The sequence below is a fragment of the Gouania willdenowi genome, chromosome 5 (genome assembly GCF_900634775.1).
Source record: "Gouania willdenowi chromosome 5, fGouWil2.1, whole genome shotgun sequence".
Lineage (NCBI taxonomy): Eukaryota > Metazoa > Chordata > Actinopteri > Blenniiformes > Gobiesocidae > Gouania > Gouania willdenowi.
In genome coordinates this window covers 37,631,589-37,657,499 of record NC_041048.1, presented here as the reverse complement: position 1 = coordinate 37,657,499, position 25,911 = coordinate 37,631,589, and the positions used below count along the sequence as shown (strand labels likewise).

The following is a 25,911-nucleotide window of genomic DNA, read 5'->3' as shown; positions in this document are numbered from 1 at the left end:
TTAGAGTCTCACCACAATGTCATTCTCAACCTCAATACCTGACATTCCCACAGCAGATGGCTCTTCATCTTTTTTATTTTTTTTATGGAGACCCATGCTTTTTTATTTAGAGAAGAAAAAAATTCATTCGTTAAAAGTACAAACAAAATGACTCCTAAAACACAAAATCGCTTTATAAATACATACAAAATAAAAACAAAAAAAACAGACAAATAAATGTACTCAAAACATTTCGATTCGACAAAAAAACAGAACAAAAAAATCAGATTCAGCTCTTACTGTATATGGCGGAATGGGCAACCACTGGCTCGCGGGCCAGATGTGGCCCCCGAAATTTGAAGATGCATAAAGCCCAACATACCCCATAAATTTACTCCAAAAACGCACTAAGTGACAGAGAAATGCATAAAAACACAAAATGACAAAAAATTAACAACAAATTAGGAACAAAATAGAATAATACACAAAATGACAAAAAACACAACTACTCGAGAAACACAAAAATTAAACAAAAAAAAAAAAAAGTGACAAAAAATACAGAAAACGAGTCCAAAAACGCACAAAATCACAGAAAATGAACAATACACAAAATAACGTGACAGAACTACTCGACAAACAAAATGACAACAAAAAAAAATAAAAATACACAAATTGGCAAAAACACGGAAAATCAATCAAATAATGCGCAAATTCACAACAAAAAATTGAGAAAATAAAAGAACAAACAAAATGACAAGATCATTTAAAATAGTAACAAAAACCCTCATAAATACTTGACAAACACAAAAAGTGACAAAAATTTCCAGAATGGCAAAAAAGTTTAGTGTATCTGCTCTAACACTTCTCACTTCCTCATATCGTGATATATGTCATGTCGCTATCAAAGATCTGCTGATCATTTTATTCAGAAAGGATTAAATCTACTTCCTGATTACAGTGGCACTAACATACAAAGGCAGCCACGCTTCCTGCGGCTTCTCTTTGTGTCCTGAAAGACAAAAGCAGGTGCAGCGCAGCGCCCTGTGTAGGTGGGCCAATAGGCGGGGATGACAGACAAACTGGAGAAGATCATTGGCCAATAGTTTATAAAGGCGGGGCTTAGCCAGCATTGTATAAATAGTCGGGCACGCTGTCGCTGCCTCGCAGTTTGAATGCAGGCGGAGGAGTTGCTCCCCGCGTGTCACCTGTTTGTGACTTAAAGCGGAAACTAACAGGGACGCTGTTTGTTTGTTTGTGTGTTGACGTGTTTTTAACCGATGCTGGGACACTGACACACTGACGTGTTTTTCACCGAGCCTCGCTCCCTCTGACCGGCTGACCCAATGCTTCTGCATCAGTTCATGAACGGAGCTCTAGAAGCCATGCATCCCACCGCGATACAGAAGGACACCACTTTTACCAAGATCTTTGTGGGCGGCCTGCCCTACCACACCACCGATGTTTCGCTCAGAAAGTACTTCGAGGTCTTCGGGGACATTGACGAAGCTGTGGTGATAACAGACCGACAGACGGGTAAATCCAGAGGGTACGGCTTTGTAAGTATAAACACAACTTTGAGTAAATATCACCACCACAACCTGTTTTTTTAAACTGTGTCATTCCGCCTGAGTAACTAGTTACCGTTGATTATCCTAGCCCCCTCCCTCCCTCCCCTCTCCTGGTTAATCATTTAAATGCTTACACATACATGCTGCTAGATACAAATGGTGGGACACTACGATAGACGATAATGGGCTTGCGATAACGATACGGTTTTTTGGGACACACTCACATACTTACTCTATGAACAAATAAAACATACAATAACAATCTTGTGTCTACTGCATCATGTGCATTTTATTTAAATGCTTACACATACATGCTGCGTTAGATACTAGGGTAGGACGATACTGTATTCATGATTCTATAGATGATAATAAGCTCACAATAACGATGTGATATTTTTGGATAGGAAAAAAAAAATGCTTTTGGACAAATACACATGCTTTTATTTGATTTTAACTGGACATATTTACATACTCTGGTTATGACTTGTCAACTTAATCGGAGAATGTAAAAATTACAAATAAACCATAACAATCTAGTGTGTACTACACTGTGTTGATTTTATTTAAACTCTTACAGATACACATTTAAACTCTTACATATACATGCTGTGTTAGAGATTAGGGGTGGGTTGATGCACTGAATTCACGATAGACGATAATGGGCTCAAGATAACAACAATCTAGTGTGTACTATATCATATGGACTTCAAATGCCTACATATACGTGCAGTGTTAGATACTAGGGGTGAGACAATACAGAGTTCACGATACGACAAACGTTAACGGGCTAGCGATAATGATACAATTTTTTGGGATTGGAAAAACGACATTAAAAAATGCTTTTAGAAAAATACGATGATGAATTTTGTGCTCAACCGGAATATGAAAATATATAAACAAACTAGTGGGGTGCTTTGTCATGCATCGGATGAGATGATTTGCATGTCACAATACAATATACTCCAATATTAAACTATACGCTACGTATCGCAATGTCAATAATTACGAATTACAAAATGGCATTAAATACAATTTATTTGATTTTTTTTTTTTTTTTTATTACTTGTGAGAACATATAAAAAAACAAGTGTTGTGTTTATCAAATTACTTCTTTCAAAATAAGTTATTTTGCCTCTACAACAGATTCTTATTCTGTTAAGTCCTCAAATTTTTAGCGCAATAAACTTCCAGCTAAAACGCATTGAGGATTGAGGTAGTTTAACAAGGTCTGATGTGGTTCATTGACACCTAGTGACCAGGTGTATACGTGCTATGCATATTTTAGCGCAATTAAATGTTTTTTTTTTTTTTTTTTTCCTGTTAAAAAGCGCAATCTTAAAAAGGCGATTTGGATCGAGATGATAATCGAGCCATGAAATTTTGCGATATAACGGCGAATGGATTTTTTTCTTACACCCTTAAAACAAACCACAACAATCTAGTGTGTACTATATTTATATTTTGTATCTGACACCCCCCCCCCCCCCACCATCGCCCTGCGCCCCCACCTTTATTAGATACATACCGAGGCAGTTCCTCCTCCTCAGGCTCGGGGATATTTGTCTTCCACCTCCTGTTTTTTTGCCTGCCTGGCTGTTCTTTTTAGCTTAATGAGGATCACACAAGTTGATGGTAACTAAGAAGATTATATTTCAACATATGTTTGATGTCCAGTAGCCCATCCCCCCTGAAAAACCCACCTCATTGTAGACACACACACACACACACACACACACACACACACACACACACACACACACTCCAGTCCTTAGTGTCAGAGCTTATAACTCTACAAGTGTGTGTGTGTGTGTGTGTGTGTGTGTGTGTGTGTGTGTGAGACAGAGGAAGACGGTGAGAGTTTGCAGATCTGGCTTGCTTTATATGGTTCTTTTGGAGCAGTGTGGGGGGGTGGGTTGACCTTGCACACCCTGCCCTCCATTGTCGAGGTCCAGAGCACATGATTTACATCACATCTTGGCTGCTGCGAGGAATTCCAGCATCAATAAATCATCCCTATCCTATTATGCTACATTGATGTTTGATTTTATTTCTTTGTGTGGCACAGTGAGTCAGGCAATGGTTCAAAGGTATATTGTCTCTTTTTTTTGTCAAATTGGAAACTACGTGCGCGATCTGATTCCCGTTTTAAAGACATAATGGGTGACTGATCTCGTTCCGGGGAGATAAAGAGCGACTTGTCTTAAACACAAAGAACAGAAGCAGCACAAGAAATGCAAATATTTACCAGATCTTTGGAAAGGCTAATCAGCGGCACGATGCAGGCAACCAAAGAAGGAATGGAAAACTGGTGTTTGTGTGTGTGTGTGTTTGTGTGTCACCCTAAAGACGGAGAAGTGAGACAGTTGCTCTCTCTGTGTGTTTACACATCAGTTCTCCGACACAGAGGAAAGCTGTCCTGTGAGCTTCCAAACGGCTGGTGTTTCTGGTTAAACAGGATCGGGATGATGATGATGGGGAAACACACACACACCGATACTGAGAGTCAGCACTTTTTATTTGGTCCTCCTTATCCACTTGTCATGTTTGCTCTGTTTTTCTGTTCGCTGCTGCCGACGGCGGGAGGGAAAAGCCTCTGAAAGCAGAGCACACCTTGTTTCTAAACACACTTGTGAGGTGGATTAGCCTTAGCAGAACCCCCCTAACACACACACACACACACCCACACACCCTCCAACCAACAGCACGGCTCTTCAGTATAAACACAGCCCTGCTTCTTCCTGTGTGTTCACAACACGGGCCTGCACTGGGCTTTGTGCCGGATCCTTCCACAATGAAAAAGCTTTTTTTAATAAAGTTCTAAACAATACAAGTCATGGTCTACTCTCAGTGTACAGAGGTGATTCTGAGTTGGCAGAAAATGACAATTATAACAGAAGGGATCTCGTAATGCCAGGAGGAGGGGGAGGAGTAGAGGGGGGGGAGGACTAATGCCAATCTCCTTATTCTCTTCTAATTGGATAAGCTCCTCGTTGGTTTTTCCCCACATCCATATTTCAGCCGCTCTGTGGCTGCTGTGGGCAGATTTCAATGCGTATCATTGTGCATTGTTTGTAGTTCCTTTTCCAGCAAATTCTTTGTTTTTTTTCTTTCTGTAGAGGAATTGGATCATAAGTTTTATAACACATGAACGCCTGCCCTGTGCAACTGTTATGATAAGAGCAACGATTCACAGCCATGTGTGTGTCTTTGTTTGCTAACATCGTCGTTGATGATGATGCTGCTGCTGTTGTTTTTTCGAAATGCACATCCTGCACAGCATCTGAACATTTTTGGAAATATGTCTATTTTTATCTATTTTATTATGTATATATGTTGAAATCTTTGTGCTGTTGGTTTACACCGTGGCTCAGAGAGAATCATTTTTTAGATTTTTCTGTATGTCCAGCACATGTTGAAAAATTGACATTAAAAATTTTTGACTGTGTCAACAGGTGACGATGACGGACCGAGGATCGGCAGAGAGAGCCTGTAAAGATCCAAACCCCATCATCGACGGCAGGAAGGCCAACGTCAACCTGGCGTACCTGGGGGCCAAGCCACGCAGCATCCAGACAGGTGGGCGGAGTTATACAGCGTAGCTGCCCTCTGTGTTCCATCCAGCATAGGGGTGCTTTTCTGTTTTTTTCCTGTTTAAATCGGTACCCTCATAATAATCGTTGCAATAGGGGCTTCTATGTATGTTTATAACTCGTAACGGATCATTCTACATGCGTGTGCACGGTAGAGCTGGGCAGTATATCGTGATTCAAGATGTATCGAGTTTTCTATTTTTGCGATCACAAAAATGACTATCACCTGTATCAAGGTATATCTGTATATTTTTAACTTGTTTTATTTTATACAATCACAGTACAAATCACATCATATCAGTATTTAAAAGTATTCATAGAGTACAGTCAATCAGTGTCCTTTACAATTTTAACCTATTTCTCAGCTATATATTTTTATAGCTTATTATGGATTACAATACTCGTTTTAGGAGTCACTGCATTAGTTACTTCCCAGAACAGCATAAAAAAGCACAGTTGGATGGATTACTGTATGCGTATTAAACCGAGACCTACTTCTAAACACGCCAGAAGTCACTCACACGTGCTGTCCCTTAGAGGAGATAGAGTGGCACATTTTGTGCAGCTGTTGTTAATAAATGTGCTTCTGTGGCATTTTTCATCAGCAAATTTAACCCAGAATTGTCTTTCTGGCAAGACTTTGAGTTAAAAATATCAAGATTAATATTGTATATTGCCATTTTGAGAAAAAAGATCTGAGTTTTGGTCCATATCACCCAGCTCTTGCGCACGGATGTGAAGAATCCCCCGGACCACCCTATAGCACTCGCTGTAGCAGCGCTTGCTCGTGCACCTCACGATCCCCTACACTGTGAAAAGTTCCTGGTTAGAATTCGGTCAAATCAAAATGGAAATTACATGACTGTCTATTACGGAGGTTCTCAAACTTTTTGGATCCAGGGACTTATTGCAGAAGACAATTTTTTTTTATTGACCACTTTATAATCCTCACTTTAATTAAATTTAGTTTTTTTTTAGTACAAAGGAACTTAAATAGTCCTTTTATTTAACATACAATTATTTCATTTAGGGTTGTGCATTGCCATGATACGATATGTCCTGATATTGAACAATATGATATACATCAGGGTGTCAATTAATACAAATTTCACCTTTACAAGTACAAAATGGTGTGAAATACAATTTTATTTATTTTAATTTTTTTACTTACAAGATCAAGTAAATAGTAACTAACTGTAATTCAAGTACAAATATAAAAAAATAGTGGTATGTTTTTATTAAGAAATTATTTATGATTTTGAATGATTTTATAACGTTGAGACGTCATCTCACTTCACAGTGATACATCATTGCGTCATGTCCAGTATTATATACTGAACATGTAAAGTTGGTTTGTTTAATTGGGGAATTTGTCCCTATATGAACTCATGGGTCTAAACTCATGGACCACCAAGCTATGGCTTCAGGACCCCTGGGTGTCCTCAGACCCCAGTTTCACTTTATATGTCCTTGCTTTTTGTGACCAATTTCTATGTAATTAAGTGTTATGTAATAATTTGAGGAAAATTGAAGGTTGTTGACAGTTAAAACATTAAAAATGACTGTGAGCCTGGCAAATATTGCTGAGTTTCATTCACACAATGATTCATGTTTTTCTCTGTCATTTCTACTGTTTCCTGCGGGCCAAAATGATGCTCAAAAGGGCTGGATTTGGCCCCCGGGTCATGAGTTTGACTAATCCAAACAGAAGTAATTAAATAAAATAATTACAAATATGACAAATAAGAGAGTCAGAGATAAAAACACAAAAAATAATTAGCATAAAAATATTGAAAGTTATATATATGTATATAGCACTACATAAAAACCAGACTGAATGAATAGGTTTTGTTTGAGTTTAAAAATCTAGGCTGTTCCATCATCATGGAGCATAAAAACCTTTAGTTTTATTAGTTGTAAAATGAGTGAAGTGAAGTTTAAGCTTGTTTTGTTTTCCAGTCATCTAGAAAATTTTATATATTGTGGTTTTTGTGTAATTAATATTTTAGTTTGTAGATTGCTGCATGTCCAGCGGTAGCTTTGAGCTAATGTTAGCATCTGTGCCCTCTGCGTATTGTTCTCTCCTTCTATGTAAATGCAGATGTTTGTGTGTGTGTGTGCGCCTGACCGCCTACCTCCTTCCTTTCAGGCTTATCCATCGGAGTGCAGCCCATTCACCCAGCACTCATCCAGAGGCAGTATGGGTAAGTGAGCAGGCAGGCATGCATGCTTGTTTGTTGTTGTTGTTTATTTATTCTTTCTTGCGTTCACGCCCTGTGCACCACTGCTGGGCCTCTCCTCCTGTGCCTCCTGGAAAGTACGCGTCAGTTTCTGTGTTTACGACTCTCCGTGCAGCCCCTCCAGTCATTGGTTAGCATATCAGTGCATTGCAGCGCCTGGAGATGCTTCACAGATCTGTGATAATGGAATGCACGTTGCAGAGGTGAATGTGTGACTCACTTGTTAACTTGGGTCCGGAGCCTCTCCTCTCGCGTACCTGCCTGAATGGACACATCACTGAGAAGGTTTCAGATGTAGAAACGGCTCAGGCAGCGTCTGCTGAGCCCATAGTGACCAGTTCACTGCAGCAATAATCAACACATGTGAAGACGCATTACAGATCGCTTAAGCTGTAAAACCTGATTGGTGATGAAGTTTTTAATGTTTGTTGAACACTTCAAGAAGATGATTCCTGTCTGAGTCAGATATCACTCATGTGTTTACTAGGAATGTAAGGATATATTCTAAAACGACAAAAAATTGATACTAACAAGCAGGGATTAAAATAGATAAAGCACAATATGCAGGGTTGAGATCAATTCTAATTGCTATTGTTGTTATTGAAATAAATCTGTTGCTATTGTAATTGTAATTGAGTTTAGATAATTTACTTTGTAATTGTCTTGAAAATTGTCAAAACTGTCAATTAGGATTTAATTAAAAGCAAAACTGTGTTACAGTTCTATAGCTTACACATGCGTAGATCACCAATGTTAAAATATGTTTCATATCAAATTTTCCCACTACTTCCGTTCACTTGAGAATCATTTTGCCGTCTCGAGGGGTATACTCATAAAAAAGGCTCTGACAAAAAATATGAATACCAATATTTTCATGAATAAGTACTGTAAGCCTAACAAGGTAACCAAGAGATTAATAAAAAAGATTGGCTAATAGATCATTGTTTTTAGTGTATTTTAAAGCTGATTTAAGACATGGTCAAAACTGACCCGTTATCATAAGAAATGCTAACAGACACAAGAGGAAGGTTACTTTTTATGGAGTTATTTATTTCAGGCTTGGTATTAGTAATGAATTGTAATTGAACTTTAGTAATTGCTGCGATACTTTGCTTAAACAATAGGGGTTGCTGTGACTTTCAGTGCTGCTTGTTTTGACTTCACGCTCTTGGTTCAGCCACACTCTGCTGAATCTGGCCATAAAAAAGAACCACCGGCCTCAGCCCGTCAGAACACTCCCTGAATCTGTCTGATCCAAATGAAGCCGATGTCTCTTTAAGCCCAAACCCGTTTCAACCAGACACTATTCACATCCGTGCGCACATGTAGAGGCGTGTCAGCATCAATTTGTGCGTCTTTCTTGCGTTAATTGAAGCAAATCGACTGATTTACAGCACAACGTCTAAAGCCGGCCCGAGCCCATGGTATAACGACCGAAATTAAGCCCCAACCAACGGCACAAAGCGACACACGACTATTTTATGTAATATGTAAATTCCAAGCCAGGAACATGAGCAAGCTTTTCATCCATTTTTATTTTATGTTTTTCAAAAAATATGTATTTTTGTTTAACTTTGCATGGTGCGGGAATCAAATCGTAGTTGAGTGTATGTTTACACCCCTAAAGTTTACACATCGGGGGCTTTTCTGCACCTGCATGAAGCAAATATCAGAATTCAACCAATCAGGTGAACTGGCTTCTTTCACTATAAAAACATGTTTATTCTTTAATTAATCTGATTCTTATTTTAGACGATTATTTGTGCTGTGTATGCACAACGCATCAAAATTGTTTTTGTTTTTGTTTGACTTCCATAAAGGAAATGACTCGGTGGTGGAAGTTTTTGGAAATCCCAGGACGGTCCACTGGGACAAACTAAAAAAGGAAATGTATTTTTCATTTTTAGTTAGGCAAACTCACAACAGACTCACTCAAATGGACAAGTTGCTCTATTGGGACGTGTCCCGTCGTGTTCTGAGACAATGGCGACTCAGCAAAGCCACTTTACTGTGTGTAGTCATGGTAACTGTGAGTGTGGATGTTGCCAAAACCGCCAAAGAGTGTGAAATGTAACACAGAGCTTTAAGCCATGCGCCCGGACAGGTGCAGGTTCATATTACAGCCTTACCCCCCCCCACCCACACACCCACACTTTGTATCTGTTGACCCCCAACCACCTGCAGGTGACAGACACAGGCTTCCATCTCTGAACCCTTGGTAACATATGGTGAGAAGAGGACGAGGTCCGTGGAAGGATTTGGAGGCGTTGCATGTTGTTGTAGTGTCGTGCTTTGGACTTACACACTGGATTTGTGTGTGTAGATGTGTGTATGGTTGTGGTCAGCAGATGCTCTGCCCTGTGAGAACTGGAGGGGTCACAGAGGTCAGGAAGCATTTTGATGCGGAGCGGAGGATTTGACAGTAGATTTTCGTCTTTTCTCATCCATCCTTTTTTTCTTTGTCCTAGACTATTTTAATAGTCGACTAGTCATCGATTATTTAAATGATTCATCTAAACTAATCGGATTATAAATAGTACAATTATTTGCTCTCTGTTGCTAGAATCTTTTAAATTTGCCTTGGGATGGGTGATGAAGACTAAAAATGTATCCCAATAATTTCTGGTATTTATCACGGTAACTAGGGATGTCTCAATACAACCTTTTCATTTCCGATATGATACCGTTACTGCAGCCTCGCGTGTCGGCTGATTATTGATCCGATATTAGCATGAATCAGACATACTTTGATGTCACTCAAACTCAGAACAATAGTCAGCAACTGTAGGTATGATAAAAACTGACCCATTTATTAATAACCAATTGGTTATATGAATTTTAACCTTCAACATAATATCGACAATATTTTACAATTGAATAAAATCAATAACTGAGTTTTGATTTTTTTTTTTTTTTTTTTTTTTTTTAATTTGAAATTCAGAAATTTGAATCCAATATACGTTTTCAGGCTGATAGCAGATCGGGACACCCCTAACGGTAATGATAATTATAAACAATAAATGAAGAAATAAAACTATTCCCAACTTAAAGTGTAAACGGGTTCCTTACAAACACAAACTAAATTGAATAAATCATCACTGATTCAGTAATAGCATTTACACATTACCAAAGCTACAATAGGCAGAAAAAGTTGTTGGAAAAAAGACTTTTGGCTGGTGGAACAAGGTTTTTAGGGTCATTCTTGGCTAAAGTTTGGTCACGTAATCTTCATACAGCTCTGAGCAAAGATGTATAGAAAATGAGATGAGCCGCTCCTCAAGAAAAGCAATGTTCAGCTCCGTCCACAACTTGAAAAAGACGGATGATGACGTAACCCACAATTGTCGGTCACTAATTCTTTTATCGATTTTTGTCAATGATGTCAACTTTACAGGCTATCAAATGTACCAAACAAGCCAAATAGGGTTAATAGTTAATTACTATTATATGTTTTAGAATTTTTACGCTGTGATGCTGTCGTTAGCCACACTGTTGACCCTCAGCAACCTCTTTAAAATTATGAATCATATTGAAAATGTGATATGGAACACAACAATTTTTTTTTTGGAAAACCTTAATTTCCACCAAATGCCGAACCATGCTCATAATTTCCACAAAACCCACTTGGCCGTATGATTTGCTTTTCTCATGACTCATCACCAGGTAAACTGATCACCAGTTCGGCTAAATCTTTGTTTGTACCAGAGCCTTTTTAGATTTGAATGCAGTCATAATAATCTTCAACCGCTTGTTCGTCACAGCACATTAAAAACACACTTCAGATGAAGCTCTGTGTGTTTTCAGTCACAGGATAACATGATCACCAGTCAAACTGTAACAAGTAGCGCAAGATTACAGGATTTATGGTGGAATTAAATGTAATGTTTGTCACATTGTCTGGACCAGGGCTACTTCTACCACAGACAGCTGTTCGCGATCTACTCCGTTAGTCTGATTTTAATATTTAAACAATTACAATCATTAAATATTTGTAAAATGATAAAATACAGTAATACTAAAGCAGTAACCCTTAAAAAGAGTTAGATTGAAAGAGTAAAAAAGTAGTATTTTCATTTCATCACGACAGAATCAAAACTGTGTGAAAGTGTGACGTCAGATCATCTCAAAAGATCTACAGAAGCTCCAAACACAGCTGTTCACTTCATAAAGACCCAGGTTACAGAATCAGATCTTTGCACTGAATCAGAACACACTGCATTAACCCAGATCTTGAGTTCTCTGAGAGGCTGCTGTTCATACAACAGAGAGAGAACTAAACTCAGGATTGTGCAGGTGGATGAACCCACAATTAAAACATTTAGCGGTGCCAGTCAGACTTGAACTTCCACGGCTTCCACACACACATGTAGGTTGTCTGACAATGCTGCTGTGCCCGTTCATGCCAATGTGATTGATAGGCTGCGTCCAAATAGTCCCTCCTATCTCCTTTTCTATCCACTTTTATTTAACCGCATGGATGTTGTCACAGGGTTAAGTAAAGGTGTTAGGAGGGGAATTAGGAAAACACGGTCACGTTTGTTTTGACAATCAAACACACTTCCACTAGTTGACATAATAATCTCACAGCTCCAAAGGTTAGTGACGTCTGCCGTGGTGAAAAAACTACACATTTCTGAAAATGGACTATTAAATGCGCATTTTTAACACTTTCCGCTGATATAATCACAAGGTTTGAATTTAAATCAAAGGAAAAGAGGCTACCAGGAACAAAAGTGAAACTAAAAGAACGTCACATTGAGAATAGTTGATCACACTCACCTTCCACTCACAAATATGAATTATGTTGACATAAACATAATGTGGCTAAAAATTTCTATGATCCTTTTTCTTGAACCACAGTGTCTAATCTGATAATATAGCTTACATTTAACAAGATATGGGTTTTAGATTATTCAAGGCATATTATTGCATTGGTAACTTACATGATCTCCGTCCCTTGTCAGTCATCATGAGTTTCTGTTTGCACTTGAGTGCTAGTCTTCATTGGTAAAGGATACATCAGTGTTTCCTAGGCTAAAGGAGGTTAAAAAGGAAGCATTGAGCCTCCTTCCCGCACCTTAAAGTGAACTTGAACATTCTTTATCATGGCCACCACTTAAACACTTCTGGGGTGAAGGAACAGTGGATAGGAAAGGAGATAGGAGGAAATATTCGGACGTAGCCATTGTCTGTGAGCGGCTTTGGACTGGAGGAGAGTCTTCTACTTATTATTAGTTTGTAAATGAACAGATTAGCGCGCTAGCACCCCCTCAAATTCAAGTCAGAAGCTGAATTGTTGGATTTGATTTCTGATATACGTGACCATGCTGTTCTCATTCATTTGGAAAGTCTTGTGGCCCACGAGCGCGATCGACACAAAATACCTCTGTGATTGACCGGTAGATCACGATCAATGCGTTGGACACCAGTGGTTAAGACATTCAGTACCTCTTTTCTACTAAAAAAATGGTGTGTAAATGACTGATATTGTCCCAAACAAGCATGCTGGTCAGAGTGACTCATTTCCATGTCATGTTGGGGCCTGATTTTAATCTTTTCTTTTAAAAAATGAAATGAAAATAATATAATATAGCTTCATCTGTTTCAGAATGTGAATTCTGTTTTTTTTTTTTTTTTTTTTTTTTTTTTTCCGTCCAACATCCACGTTCAGACTATCAGTGTCATGTGTGATGCTCAGTGTGGTTTATCTTAAATTTCCTCCATTACAGTTAAACTGCTGCCTGCATGTTGGATTGACACTGAAAGCTGACACCTCTGTGTAACTGGGAGGGAGCTGGGGTTATGGGGCGGATGAGTGGTGTTCTCGACCTAATGTTTAATGAGGCAGGGAGCTCCCTTGGTAACTCACATCTACAGGTGTCAAACAAAACACCTTTTCTCCCTTTGTTTAAAATGACTGGTGATACTACAAAAGCTAAAGGAGCAACTAGAGGAAAAATGAGTTTTTCACAGTCCTCGTCCAGGCTGTTGTTTTTCACACCGTGTGTTGCAGTGAGGCGACAGCGTGCGCTGGGCGTCAGTTGTGATGTTGTGTATAAAAATGTAGCGTCTTAGTGTGGCAGCGCTCAGGCTTTTCACGTCCACTCATTATAAAAGCAGCACTGGGCGAGTTCTTGAGCGCGTGTATCAAACAAACGTTGTCAGTGAGCACAAAGCCAGCGGACCTCTGATCTTCTGGCCTTCGCTTTCATTCCCCCTCCCGTCCTCGTTGCCCCCCCCCAACACAACACCCACTGAGCTGCTCTGTGACCCCAGGATGCACTGCTGCTCCAAGGCTGCCCTCATCTTATTCAGTTTGTCGATTAAAGCTAAAGTTTGATACACAACCTTGAGGTTCTTCTTTCCACGTTCCAAACACAAGGTCATCTGCTCATGTGCAGCAGCGAGGCTACGGAGGGCGGATTGCTAATACACAGCGTTGGTGAAAGCCATGTGCCCCGCAGCATTAATGTATGGTCATCTTTGAATGCAGTGTGTGAGCGTGAATGCCTCTTTGTGAGCGGCTCAATAGCACTGTGAGGGCAAAGTGTAGATTGCACTACAGTCATGGGGGTGGGGGTTGCCCTCATTTGCTTTTACTGTCAGTTTACGAGCTACAACTCAATGTCTCGTTCAGATGAGTTACGACTAGATGTCTCACAATTTGGATGCTTGGTACAGTTGTAGACGAGGTGAAAATATCACATTTTTTCAGAATTGTTTTTGAAGTTAAATGTGCATTTTTATGGCCTCCGATTTTCTGTGTTAGAATTGACCAAATTCTGTCATTTCACTTTATACTTTTCCATTTTAGATGACTTTACTGCAGAGGTTCCAACGTTTTTCACCACGTGACCCCAGTTTGATTCATTCACAAATGTCCTGTGACCCCAGAGATACTTTTTTTTTTCTTCTAGAATTAGTTTTTGATCATGTTTATTAAAGTGTGTTACAAATACAGAGTTGCCAGGATTAGTGCACAAAGTGACAACTTGACAATTGCGCCACCTCATATAATTTTATACAGCATTTCATTTGAGCTAGATTTATATTTGAGAGTTTGGCCAAAACCGAAATTGAGTAAACCAAGGCCGAAACACCGCTAATTATTTGTTCCTTTGCATTTATGCCTCTGAATGTGTACTAATCTCACTAAAATTAAATATTAATGTTTAAAAGAATAAATCAATATTTATACAGCACTGACATTCTAACAATGCACAAGATAAAATGTTTCATTTGTCCTCACTCGTACATTAAATAAACTTGTACAGGCCTATAGCTGACGAAGTTGCTGAAAGAAAGTTAAATACAGTATATTCTCTCATTTGAACACGGTGCATCGAAATTCTTGCTGAAAATCAGCATCTCTGTATTTATTATTGAAGCATGTTCTTGGAGACGCACACACATGTCACGGTGCTTTGATTGCGGCGTGCATCATTTCTTGTGCCTGCTGCTTTAATCATATCTCAGTAATGGTGTTTATAACGTGGATCAAGTACAGTTGTTAACGCTGTGTCCATCTCACACAGAAACAAAAAACACTTGTGGGCTCCGTCTCACACTTGCTCAGATGTTTTTAAAAACAGCTGCTCCTGGAGTCAGGATGGGTGAACATTGAGCAAAACTCACTGCCAGCTATACCACTGTCCACCCTAGTGTTTCTGGATAAGCAGTCACAGAAGAAACTGGAAATAAAAAATATCTGGATAAAACACACTTTAAAAATGTGGTCAACGGTTCAGAAAGGAATTAAAGGGACAGCCGGTCTTTCACGGGCAATACGGATTATCGGAAATCCAGATTTCCCCCCCTCCACAGTGGACACAACCTTTAAGAGATGGGAGGGCAGAGGCCTAAAGGTTATTGATCAGCTGTTCTGTGATGACGTTCTACAGCCATTCTCATATCTTCAAGACAAGTTCTCTCTACCTCAAAGTGACATGTTTCGTTACTTTCAGATTAGACACTATATCACAAACCATAAAAATTGGAATACAATTAAAACTACCCCATCAAATGTTGAAACTTACCTGATTAATATAATAAAATATCATCTACCCAACAAAAAACATGTCTCCCATTTATACAGAAACCTGCTATTGGACACATCAGATAATACTAACTATATTAAAAATAAATGGGAGCTGGAGTTGAATATTATAATAGAGGATGGAGAGTGGGAAACAATTTGTAATGGCTGCCATAAAGGAATTAATAGTAACATGTGGAAGGAGTTTGATTGGAAGACAAAGATAAGGTTCTTTAACACACCTTTGGTGGTTTCTAAATTTGTTGACCACCCAGATGCAAGAAAATGTTGGAGAGGATGTGGAATGGTTGGTGACCATTCTCATATATTCTGGGACTGCCCAATCTTGGTTCCTTTCTGGAGAGGTGTAAAAATGGAGATAGATAAGGTTCTGGGAGTTGATTTATTATACATGCCGAGCCAGTTTCTTCTTGATTTGACTCCCAAAGACACGTATACAAAAGATCAAAGGTACCTGCTACATGTGCTCCTGATGACTGCTAGGAAAATGGTAACAATAAAGTGGAGGAATCCACAGCCACCAACCGTTGTACAATGGAAGCAAAGAGTGAGAGAGGTGTATAGAATGGAGGCTTTAACAGCAAAGTTGCAGCTGAAGTATGAGGTCTTCATGAGGAGATGGTCACCCATAGAGAGATACCTGGGTAACTGAGGGGCCTACACTTTTCTGTAATGTTTTGATTTGCCATCAATCGATTTGTGTATTTGTATCATGTCAGCTTTGTTCGGTTTTCTGGGATCCAATATGTTTTTTCCTTATTTTATTTTACTATATTGTATTATTCAAATTCTTTATTTTTTCTTACATTGCTGTGCATACTCTGTCTTGCTGTCAAGGAATGTTCTGTAACGTTATTTCTTATGTTTACTATTAAAAAGAGAAAAAAAAAAAAAAAAAAAAAAAAAAAAAAAAAACAGCTGCTCCACGAGTCCGCAGACAAGTTGGTCCCGTTTTCAGAAAAGCACACACTCTGACCGCGGTGTTTGCTCACATCTTTACAACATCCTGTTTTGGTCGGTTTTTTTCAGTAAGAAAGTGTTTCGGTGGACGGGATTTCGGAGCATCACTAGATATGTGCGATATGGTCCCAAAACATTATTTTTGATTCTTTTAATTGCCACAAACCGGTGACTGGACCAAGTTTTTTTTACAAATGGAAGATGTCACCAAGTAAAATAATCACCAGTTGTACCAATACACCGTCAGCTAAACCTGTCTTTGTACCAGAGCCTTTTCAGATTTCAATGCAGTCATAATAATCTGAACCACCTCAGATGAAGCTCATTTTAAATCACAAGATAACATGGTCACTAGTCTGACCTCAACACGTAGCACAAGAAATGTGACTATTGGCTGGATTAGACATATTTGTTCGTTTGCCTCACTTTCTAGACATTCATGCACCTGTGTTTCAGTGAAAAATAGGTGTAAATGTGTAACATTGTCCCAAAACCTGCTAGTTAGGCATTTGTATATCATGTTGGTGCCTGATTTTTAAATAATTTTAATTCGTTTTCTGCGATCACAGAAAATGGGAGGCCCTATATTTTGTTTTCCTTATTATTCTCTGTTTTGTGCCTCCAACTCCTTCATACTCTAATGTACAGTAGGATCTTCTGTGTTTGTGCTGACCAATAACCTTGCTCCTAATGCTGCGTTACGCTCTTGCTAGCTGCTGACCAGAGGAAGACGAGATGATGCCCTGAACAGTCGTGAAGAGTCTGACCCCCCCTTCCCCCTCACTCCCTCCAAAGGTGCCACTGATGGCTTGAGCGTGCAGTGCAGTGTGCTGTGGTGGACTGGAGTGGAGTGCTGTTTTTATTTTGATTTTATTTTTTATCTTCTTCCTGATATGAAGTGAAGAGCTCATGCTGATTGTGGTGTGACTTTCCCTATTATGGCATGGTTTGGGGTGTGCAGTGGTAACTGGTGTTTGTGTCTGGGTGTGAGTGTCTAAAACAGGGAGAGGGAGGGTGGGGGGTTATTAAACCGGGTACGCGAGTGTAATGACATTCCTGTCTGTGCATGCTTCATCTTTTTTGCTGTGGTGACTTCATCGCTGCCTTTGTTTTATATTCCTGATACTCATCATGTTCCAATGAATCTGTCGACGAGGAAAAGGGATTTGGATCAAATCCTTTCCTTTTGGCGTGTGTCTCCCTTAGTTTAGTGTCACAGGTTGAAGCTGTTATAGATATGACACTTTTATTTTATCACCCTTTCACCACCGCTGATAAACTTAAAATAAAAATAGAGTCGCTCCAAATACACTCGCTTACCTTTTTTTTTTTTTTCCCCTTGGGGAGAAAGAAACAAAGGCCCGTACAGGTCCCTGAACACACCAGCGCTAATCAGCTCTGTCTGCGTCCCCCCCCCAGAGACGGATAGAGGGAGCTCTCACCATGCACTGATGAGCTCCCCTGCCACCTTTAACCCCCGCAGCCCCTGAGCCTCATCACCTGTGACAGTTTGTGTGATATTTACAAACCGAGTGGGTAGCAATGGACTGCTTCGTGTGTGTGTGTGTGTGTGTGTGTGTGTGTGTGTGTGTGTGTGTGTGTGTGTGTGTGTGTGTGTGTGTGTGTGTGTGTGTGTGTGTGTGTGTGTGTGTGTGTGTGTGTGTGTGTGTGTGTGTGTGTGTGGTGTGTGTGTGTGTGTGTGTGTGTGTGTGTGTGTGTGTGTGTGTTGTGTGTGTGTGTGTGTGTGTGTGTGTGTGTGTGTGTGTGTGTGTGAAGAGCAGCAGCTGTTAAAACACTCTACTGATGCCTGAGTTTGAAAACCTGCCAGTAACGGCTGACGCCCCCCCCCCCCCCCCCCCCCCCCCCCCCCCCCCCCTTAGAAGACCAACCCAACCAACAGGTTCTGTAGGTTTCACCAACCGACGCAGCATTGAGTCACATTTCTCTCTAACACCGTCTGCCCCATGTTTATTTAGAGCTCATAGATTTGTAAAGACTGGTTTTCCTTGTAGAGCTTTACAGAGATCATGGCTGTGTTTGAAATGTCACAGTAACGTACTTTACACTACAAACTCATAGTATATAGTAGACAGTATATACTCATTAAGTATGGTTCGGATGATGAGTGTTCCCACTGAAGTATACTTTCAAGTTTACCAAAATGCATTTCGATAGGGCATCGATTGGTCCCTGGACTAACTCTCCGATTCTCCTGGTCATAAACATTTTTGAATTTCGGCTCCGGCCTACTCTCAATTCTCGTTCTTCTGCATCTCACTGCTGGTTTTGACACCATCAACCACTCCATCCTACTTTCCCGCTTAAAATTCCTCCACAATATCACTGGCGATGCCCTCACCTGGTTACAGTCTTACTTCACTAACAGGAAACAATTTATCTTCATCAACAACTGCTCCTCCTCCACTGCCCTTGGTCCCAAGGAGTCCCCCAGGGTTCTGTGCTTGGTCCTCTCCTCTTCACCATCTACCTCCTCCCCCTCGGTCAAATCATTCGTCGTCATGGTCTCCGTTTTCACGGTTACGCCGACGACGTCCAATTACACATCTCCACCAAGTCTATCACCCATGAAACCCACTCCACACTTTCAAACTGTCTTTCTGATATCAATACATGGCTCCAAGAAAACTTCCTGATCTTAAACAGTAACAAATCAGACATACTTCTCATTGGTTCAAACACTCCCTCCCGTAGCCTCCGCTCCTCTGATGCAAACCGTGGCGACCGTGGCTCAGGTGGGAGAGGGAGTCTTCTGATCGAGAGGTTGGGGGTTCCATCCCAGTCTATACCTGTGTATGTGTCGAAGTGTCCTTGGGCAAGACACTTGAACCCTAAGTTGCTCCCAGTGGTCGACTAGTGCCTTGCATGGCAGCTCTGTCCCATTGATGGGTGAATGTGAGCTGATGTGTAAAGCGCTTTGTGACTACTTCAGTGTAGGGATAAAGCGCTATATAAATCAAATTAATTTTTTAGGGGAGTGGTGGCCTAGTGGTTAAGGACGCTGGGCTTGTAATCGGAGGGTTGCCGGTTCAAGCCTTACCTGGGCCTTCACTGTGGGATGTTGAGCAAGTCCCTTAACCCCGAACTGCTCCCCAGGTGCCTGCAAAATGGCTGCCCACTGCTCCTCAGGGATGGGTTAAATGCAGAGGACAAATTCCATATTTAATCACATTAAATGGCCAATTATAGGCGAAAGCCCTGATTTAATCTTAAACCTCCTCACTGTCCCCAGGACCCAGAACAGAACCTGGGGGGACAGAGCTTTCTCTATAGCTGCCCCCACCCTATGGAATTCCCTACCAATCCACATCCGCAACTGCACCGACCTCCCATCCTTCAAATCACTACTCAAAACTCACCTGTTTCACTCAGCTTTTAATGTTTAAACCACCCACCCACCCATTCTTTTCTCTGTCATTTTCGCTGCTATCAATTTATCTTGTTTTAATGCTGTAAAGTGTCTTTGAGTGTCTGGAAAAGCGCTATTAAATAAAATGTATTATTATTATTATTCTATGCATATACTAGTTGAAAACAACCCTGTGTGAAATTGTTGGAGGTTCAGACTTGAAGCTCAAACATACTCAAAAAAATGCATTGCTGTCTAAAAAAGATTGCACTTCTTGTAGTGTTGACCTTTGACAGCATGTGCAGACAAAAGAGAAAGGAAAAAAAAAAAACATACTCGGGCGGACTGTCTACTCTCCTCAGAGCTTACATACTCGGGTGCAACGCTGCATAGTAGTTTTCATTAAAATCCTAAACTTCCCACAATCCTCAGTCCGTCTCTGTAGTCCTTGATCTTCTGGGACGTGTTTTAAAGATGTCGGTACTTTTGTAGCTCATTTGCCAGTTTCTCCTCTAAACTCCTCTCCATTTGTCCTCTGTTTAACCAGCTGGTAAAATGCAGGTCGGTACAATACCGAGCAGTGTTTTGTGTGACACCAAGTATGCGGACAAGTCTCACGCGGTCGTAAAATCTGAGTTTTGCACTTAATTGGCCTGGTGAACTCTGCTCCGCGGATGTACGCTCGAGTATGTTTGAGCCTTATTTAATTCAGAAAAACCTCTGGTTAGCTCATTTAAAATATGTCAACTTCTTTGACCATGCCTCTTAAAAGAATCAGAATAGTGAATCGTTGGGAATCTGATTTGAACCAAGAAATCAGAACTGGAATCATTCAAATGATCCCAATGCTACATTTGGCGCCTATAAGGACAAAAACCTGAAGCACATTGAGGCTAAATATCTGTGTTAATTCTCAACCTTTGAAAGTTCTGAAAACATTTTAAGTGAGAAAGTGACCAAGTAGAATATCAACATGTGCCCATTTGAGTCACAAAACTCACGTAAACACATTTCAGAGGTTTTCGGAGGCCCTCCATTGTGCCACTGACAAAACGTATGTTAAGAACCCTATTTACAAAAAAAAAAAAAACTAATGGTTTTATTTTGAAAAGAGGATGTTGGATGTTTAGCTTGAAGCCGGTCCCAGGACGATTTTACTTTCCACTCGCTATATATCATGAGACGGTTGAATATGACTAGTGTGCCCACTGTGCATACTTTTACATCCAGATATTGTCCACATCTGGGTGTTTCTCGCATACTCAATTTTTTCATACTATCTAATGTGGACACACTACATAGTAATTTAGTATCAGCAATACATTAGTGTGACATTTCAAACATGGCACATGTCTCCTGTAGTTGGAAAGACATGCTCGCTTGGGACAGATGTAGGAGTGATGGAAAGAGATGATACACACACACACACACACACACACACACACACTAGTATTGCGATATTTTGACCCACCTTTAATTTAAGTGTGTAAGTCATCTTTCAGCCTCCGTCCTTTTGTCTAAACGCTCCCAAATATTCACTGTGGCTATAAAACTTCAATCCTCATTTCAACATAATACAGAAAATAGTACAAATATTTGGGGGTCGACCAAAAAACTAATTTCAGTCATAATAATAATAACGCATTGGATTTTATATAGCGCTTTACATTGATGTGCATTATTCTTTCATTCCACACATGGTGGTGGTAAACTACAATTGTAGCCATAGCTGCCCTGGGGCAGACTGACAGAAGCGAGGCTGCCATAGTGCGCCATCTCTCCAACCAACACCACCAACACTCACTCACACACCACATTCATACTAGGCAATGTGGGCAAAGTGCCTTGCCCAAGGACACAATGACATTGACTTGGATAGAGCTCGATTTGAACCCCCAATCCTTCAGTTATTGGATGAACAATTCTACCGCTGATCTATGGTCGCCCCATAAATCATGTTTATACATCAGTTTTCAAACGGCATATTGACATCTGCTGCTCTATTAAAAGTATTTGTTTGTTCGCGTACTCACTCTTTTCATACTATCTAATGTGAACCCACTAGATACTAATTTTGGTGTCAGACTTAGTAGGAGTAGTACGTTAGTATGACATTTCAAACACAGCCCATGTTTCCCCTGGGGGGGGGGGGGGGGGCTGTGTGACTTTCAGATGCCCTTCCTGCTCACCTCTTTCTTCACTCACTCACCCTCCTGGTCTTTCTCTGTCCACAGGTTGGCCCAACCCTACGTTTACCCTCAAGCCTTTGTGCAGCCCAGCCTGGTGCTGCCCACCCAGATGTCCACCTCCGTCACCTCCAGCCCCTACCTGGACTATAGCGCCGCCTACAGCCAGTACGCGCAGGCCGCTTTTGAGCAGCAGTACCCTTACGCCGCCTCCCCCGCCGTCTACCAGAGCTATAGCTACGCCGCTAGCCCCACGGCCACCGCCGCTGCCCCACAGGCCGCCTCCACAGCCCCGCCCACCGTGCTCCCCAGCCTTCAGTCCGCCGGTGGCTCCGCCCCGGCTTTCCTCCACTATGCCCAGCAACAGCATATCCAACCAGACCGTATGCAGTGAGACGGGGGAAGGGCACACCCACCTTCGGATCCAGGATAACAAACGCCAGAGGAGGTGACCTCCCCCCCCCGCTGTTATCAGCAGCAGCTTTCAGGAAAAAAAGGGTGGGACTTTTGCACTATACGATCATGATGTGCTGCGTGCTCATTGGTTGAGAGGGACTGTTGGAGAAGTAGCAGGAAGTACATGGACGCTCCAAAGGGCTTCCAGGACCCCAACTTTCATTTTATAACTATTATTATTATTATTGTCTTTTTATTATTCCTCGTATATTTGTTTTTGTCATATTTGTACACCAAATATTTTCAATGTTACCATGTTTGTTGCTCAATAAGCGGAGGTTGTGTACGTCCACGGTACAGGTTGATGTTTGGAGAGCTCATTGAAACGTACATCACCTTTTTCTTTGTTTAGGTTTTTTTCCTCCTGCAAAATATCCTGGGTGCACATGACGGGCACTGCTGCTTAAGACACTGGAGGACAGCCATAGATAAGGGGTGGAGGGGGTCTACACACTTTATTATCTTTAATTCAAGAGGCCTTAAACAAGAAACTCCTTTTTTGAATCCTCTTATTATTTTTCTGAAATGCTTCTATCCCCCGAGCCAAAGCCTGAGACCTTTCTAACGTATTTCACCTGTTGATATTTTGATAATTCCAGGTGGATGTTTAGATAATCATAAGCAGTATGTGGGCTTACGGGGGATCAGGAGTACTGTGTATCAATGTAAAGGTAGCCGACACTGAGCTCAAACACCAGTGTTTGTCTTCTTCTTCTTCTTCATGTCAGACTTTAGTAAAAGGACATTCATGTACAACATTTTAAACTTTTTTCAGTCATTGTTAACAATAAATATTTATATATGTAGGTATTTATGAAAGGTACTAAGTTAAAATATGTTTTTTTTTTTTTTCCTAATTATTATCCTTGACGGGCTGTGACACTAGTGTTGTTGAACGTGCAGAAAAACTGACTGCAGATCCACAAGTGTTATCATTTTTAATTTAATCCTAGTCACCAAAACCATTAGATCCACTACAATGTCAGTAGCTGTGGTTTAATTCAGATATTCTTTAGATCTTTTTTGTTTTCTTTCCAATTAAAATGTCTTTTACCGTCCCTGAAAAAAAGCCATATGAAAAAAAAAAATAAAGAATTTCTACTTCAGCGCGTCTCGTGATGTCTTCAATTCGTAGTGTGTTTTGTGCTGTGTGTGTGTGTGTGTGTGTGTGTGTGTGTGTGTGTGTGTGTGTGTGTGTGTGTGTGTGTGTGTGTGTGTGTGTGTGTGTGTGTGTGTGTGTGTGTGTGTGTGTGTGTGTGTGTGTGTGTGTGTGTGTGTGTGTGTGTGTGTGTGTGTGTGTGTGTGTGTGTGTGTGTGTGTGTGTGTGTGTGTGTGTGTGTGTGTGTGTGTGTGTGTGTGTGTGTGTGTGTGTGTGTGTGTGTCTGTCTCTCGATGGGGGGGAACTTATCAAGTTCCAACGTTACCACCTGTTTCCAGTGCTGGGTTTCCCCTCAGTTAGTTAGTTCTCCTTTATTCACTTTTGTTCTGTAATGATTATAAATGTTTAAATCTCCCTATGAAGACAAATTAACTTCTGAAAACTGTTCTAGAATTGGAGGAAAAAACATGCAATGTGTTGATTTATGACTCAGCATTTATTTCAACCTAGACTTGAGATGAACTAAACCCAGAGGTTTTGATTGACGTGTGTGTCTAGCCTGGAAATTTAAAAATGTGTCCAGTTTATACTTTAAGAACAATCTATGCTATGCTAACTAGCTACTCAATACTCACTATACCTCTATTCACAATTCCCTCAATCCAACTGACTCGCCACAGATTGCAGAGTTCACAGGTGCTAGTTTTTATAGAAGGGGTGGGGCTAAAAGTGGTCACAAGCCATTCTCAGCCAATAGCAAAATCTTACATATTTACAACAAAATATGCTGAATTGAAATACTTCCAGTAAAATGTCTAGAGTTCAACAGTGTGAAGGGATTAAAATATTTTATGACACGTTTTGGGGCAACATCACATGAAAAAGCAAGATACGATCTGGTTGCATAGCTCAAACATGGGCAACTGGTGGGCCTCAGTTGAATTTTGTGGAGCCCCCATATTGATTCCCTCCAAAAATTGTAATTCAAGAAGTGAATTTGTCATATCAAAGAAAAACAGAAGATAGAATAAAGATGATGACAAAAATAACAACAAAAACATACAAAATGACTTTAAAAACACCCAAAATTACTCAAAAAATACACAAAACCACATAAAAATGCTTACGAGTTATTTCATTAGGAAAGCATCAAACTGATTGCTTTGATGTGTCTTTATGAGTTATTTCTGAGAGAACTCCCAGGTTAGGCACGCCCCAATGGTCTCTGGAGAAGAGAGTCCAATGTGTGGGAGAGTAAATATGTTCTTGTAAGGGCACATCAAAGCAATCAGTAGATGCCCCTGGGGAAGACTGATAGTTGGCAGTCAAAACAAGTCCGGAGATCAAACTCAATTTCCTGAAAAAGGGAAACCTTAACATATTATTATTAGGTGTTACCATATGAAACAATTTTATTAAGTTGGTCCAACTTTCTTTTTTGCACTCCTCCCTCTCCTACCCATCCCCCCCCCCCTCCCCCCCTCAACCCTACCAATATCATTTCCTCCTCCGTGGCTCACACGTCAGAAAGAGATTGTGGCGTCAGCGTGATGAACAGGCACAGCAAATCTTTTAATGCTGAGTCACCCTATGGCCTCCATCGTAGTTTCAGTCATATCTCACTCCCTGCTCACCTCTCACTCCCTGTTCACCTCTCACTTGGTCAGGCGCCTCTGACAACAAGTGATTCCTTGGAATTGTTCTTCTTATTGTGGTCAGAACATGTCAGGCTGAGTTGACAGAATGTGAGTACAACAAAGAGTCAGGTTGAATCATCATCCTGTCGATGTGCAAACATGATTCACAGCATTTGTCGGCTTGTCCACACTAGAACCAAAAAAACGGATTTCACACAAAACAATATCTTATAAAACAGTGGTGTTTTTTTTTATGATTTTGTTTTTTTTTTTTTTTTTTTTTTTTTTTTCAAATATTTTTTATTGGCTTTTACATTGGGAAGGTACAACGCAACAATATACCAGATGTGCGTCAGTGGTAACCCCGCAATTGGATCGATTTTGTTTTTTTTTGACAAACAGATGAAAAACTCTAGTAAAGTAAAATCTTCTGCTGTGATTACCGGTAAAAGGCTTACAACTCAACCCACCTACTAAAATATGGTTGAAAAGACACTAGTTGCGTTTCCATTACCGTTAAAAATGCGCAAACTCTAAATAGCGCAATAAAAAACTGGTAATGGAAACGTCTGAATTTTGAAAAAGCACCCAAATATCATTCAAAAGTTTTCACATTTTCATGAGGAGGTATTTAAGGCGTTTCGATATTGAAATTTGTCGCAAAAGCGCTATGGGAACACATTCCCTTTCCGCAAATACACATCACAGAACATGACGTACCTGGTCACATGACCACTGCTCTCTGAGAAAACATTGCCTGGTACGTGTAAACA

General features: G+C 40.4%; 1 protein-coding gene across 2 annotated transcripts; it reads left to right on the top strand.

Annotated features, from left to right (window-relative positions):
• Nucleotides 1–1,150: 1,150 nt before the first annotated feature.
• LOC114463223 (RNA-binding protein 38-like) lies at nucleotides 1,151–23,508 on the top strand. 2 transcript variants are annotated; one of them, XR_003674073.1, is made up of 5 exons: nucleotides 1,151–1,535; nucleotides 5,000–5,123; nucleotides 7,287–7,341; nucleotides 17,107–17,188; nucleotides 21,995–22,128. XR_003674073.1 is itself a non-coding variant. In XM_028446615.1 (4 exons), the coding sequence occupies exons 1-4, from the start codon at nucleotides 1,323–1,325 to the stop codon at nucleotides 22,338–22,340; spliced, it is 738 nt and encodes a 245-aa protein (XP_028302416.1). In that variant the 5' UTR covers nucleotides 1,151–1,322; the 3' UTR covers nucleotides 22,341–23,508. The 2 variants fall into 2 exon arrangements, 1 of the variants encoding a protein (XP_028302416.1); XM_028446615.1 differs by lacking the exon at nucleotides 17,107–17,188 and having other exon boundaries at nucleotides 21,995–23,508.
• The last annotated feature ends 2,403 nt before the right edge of the window (nucleotides 23,509–25,911 follow it).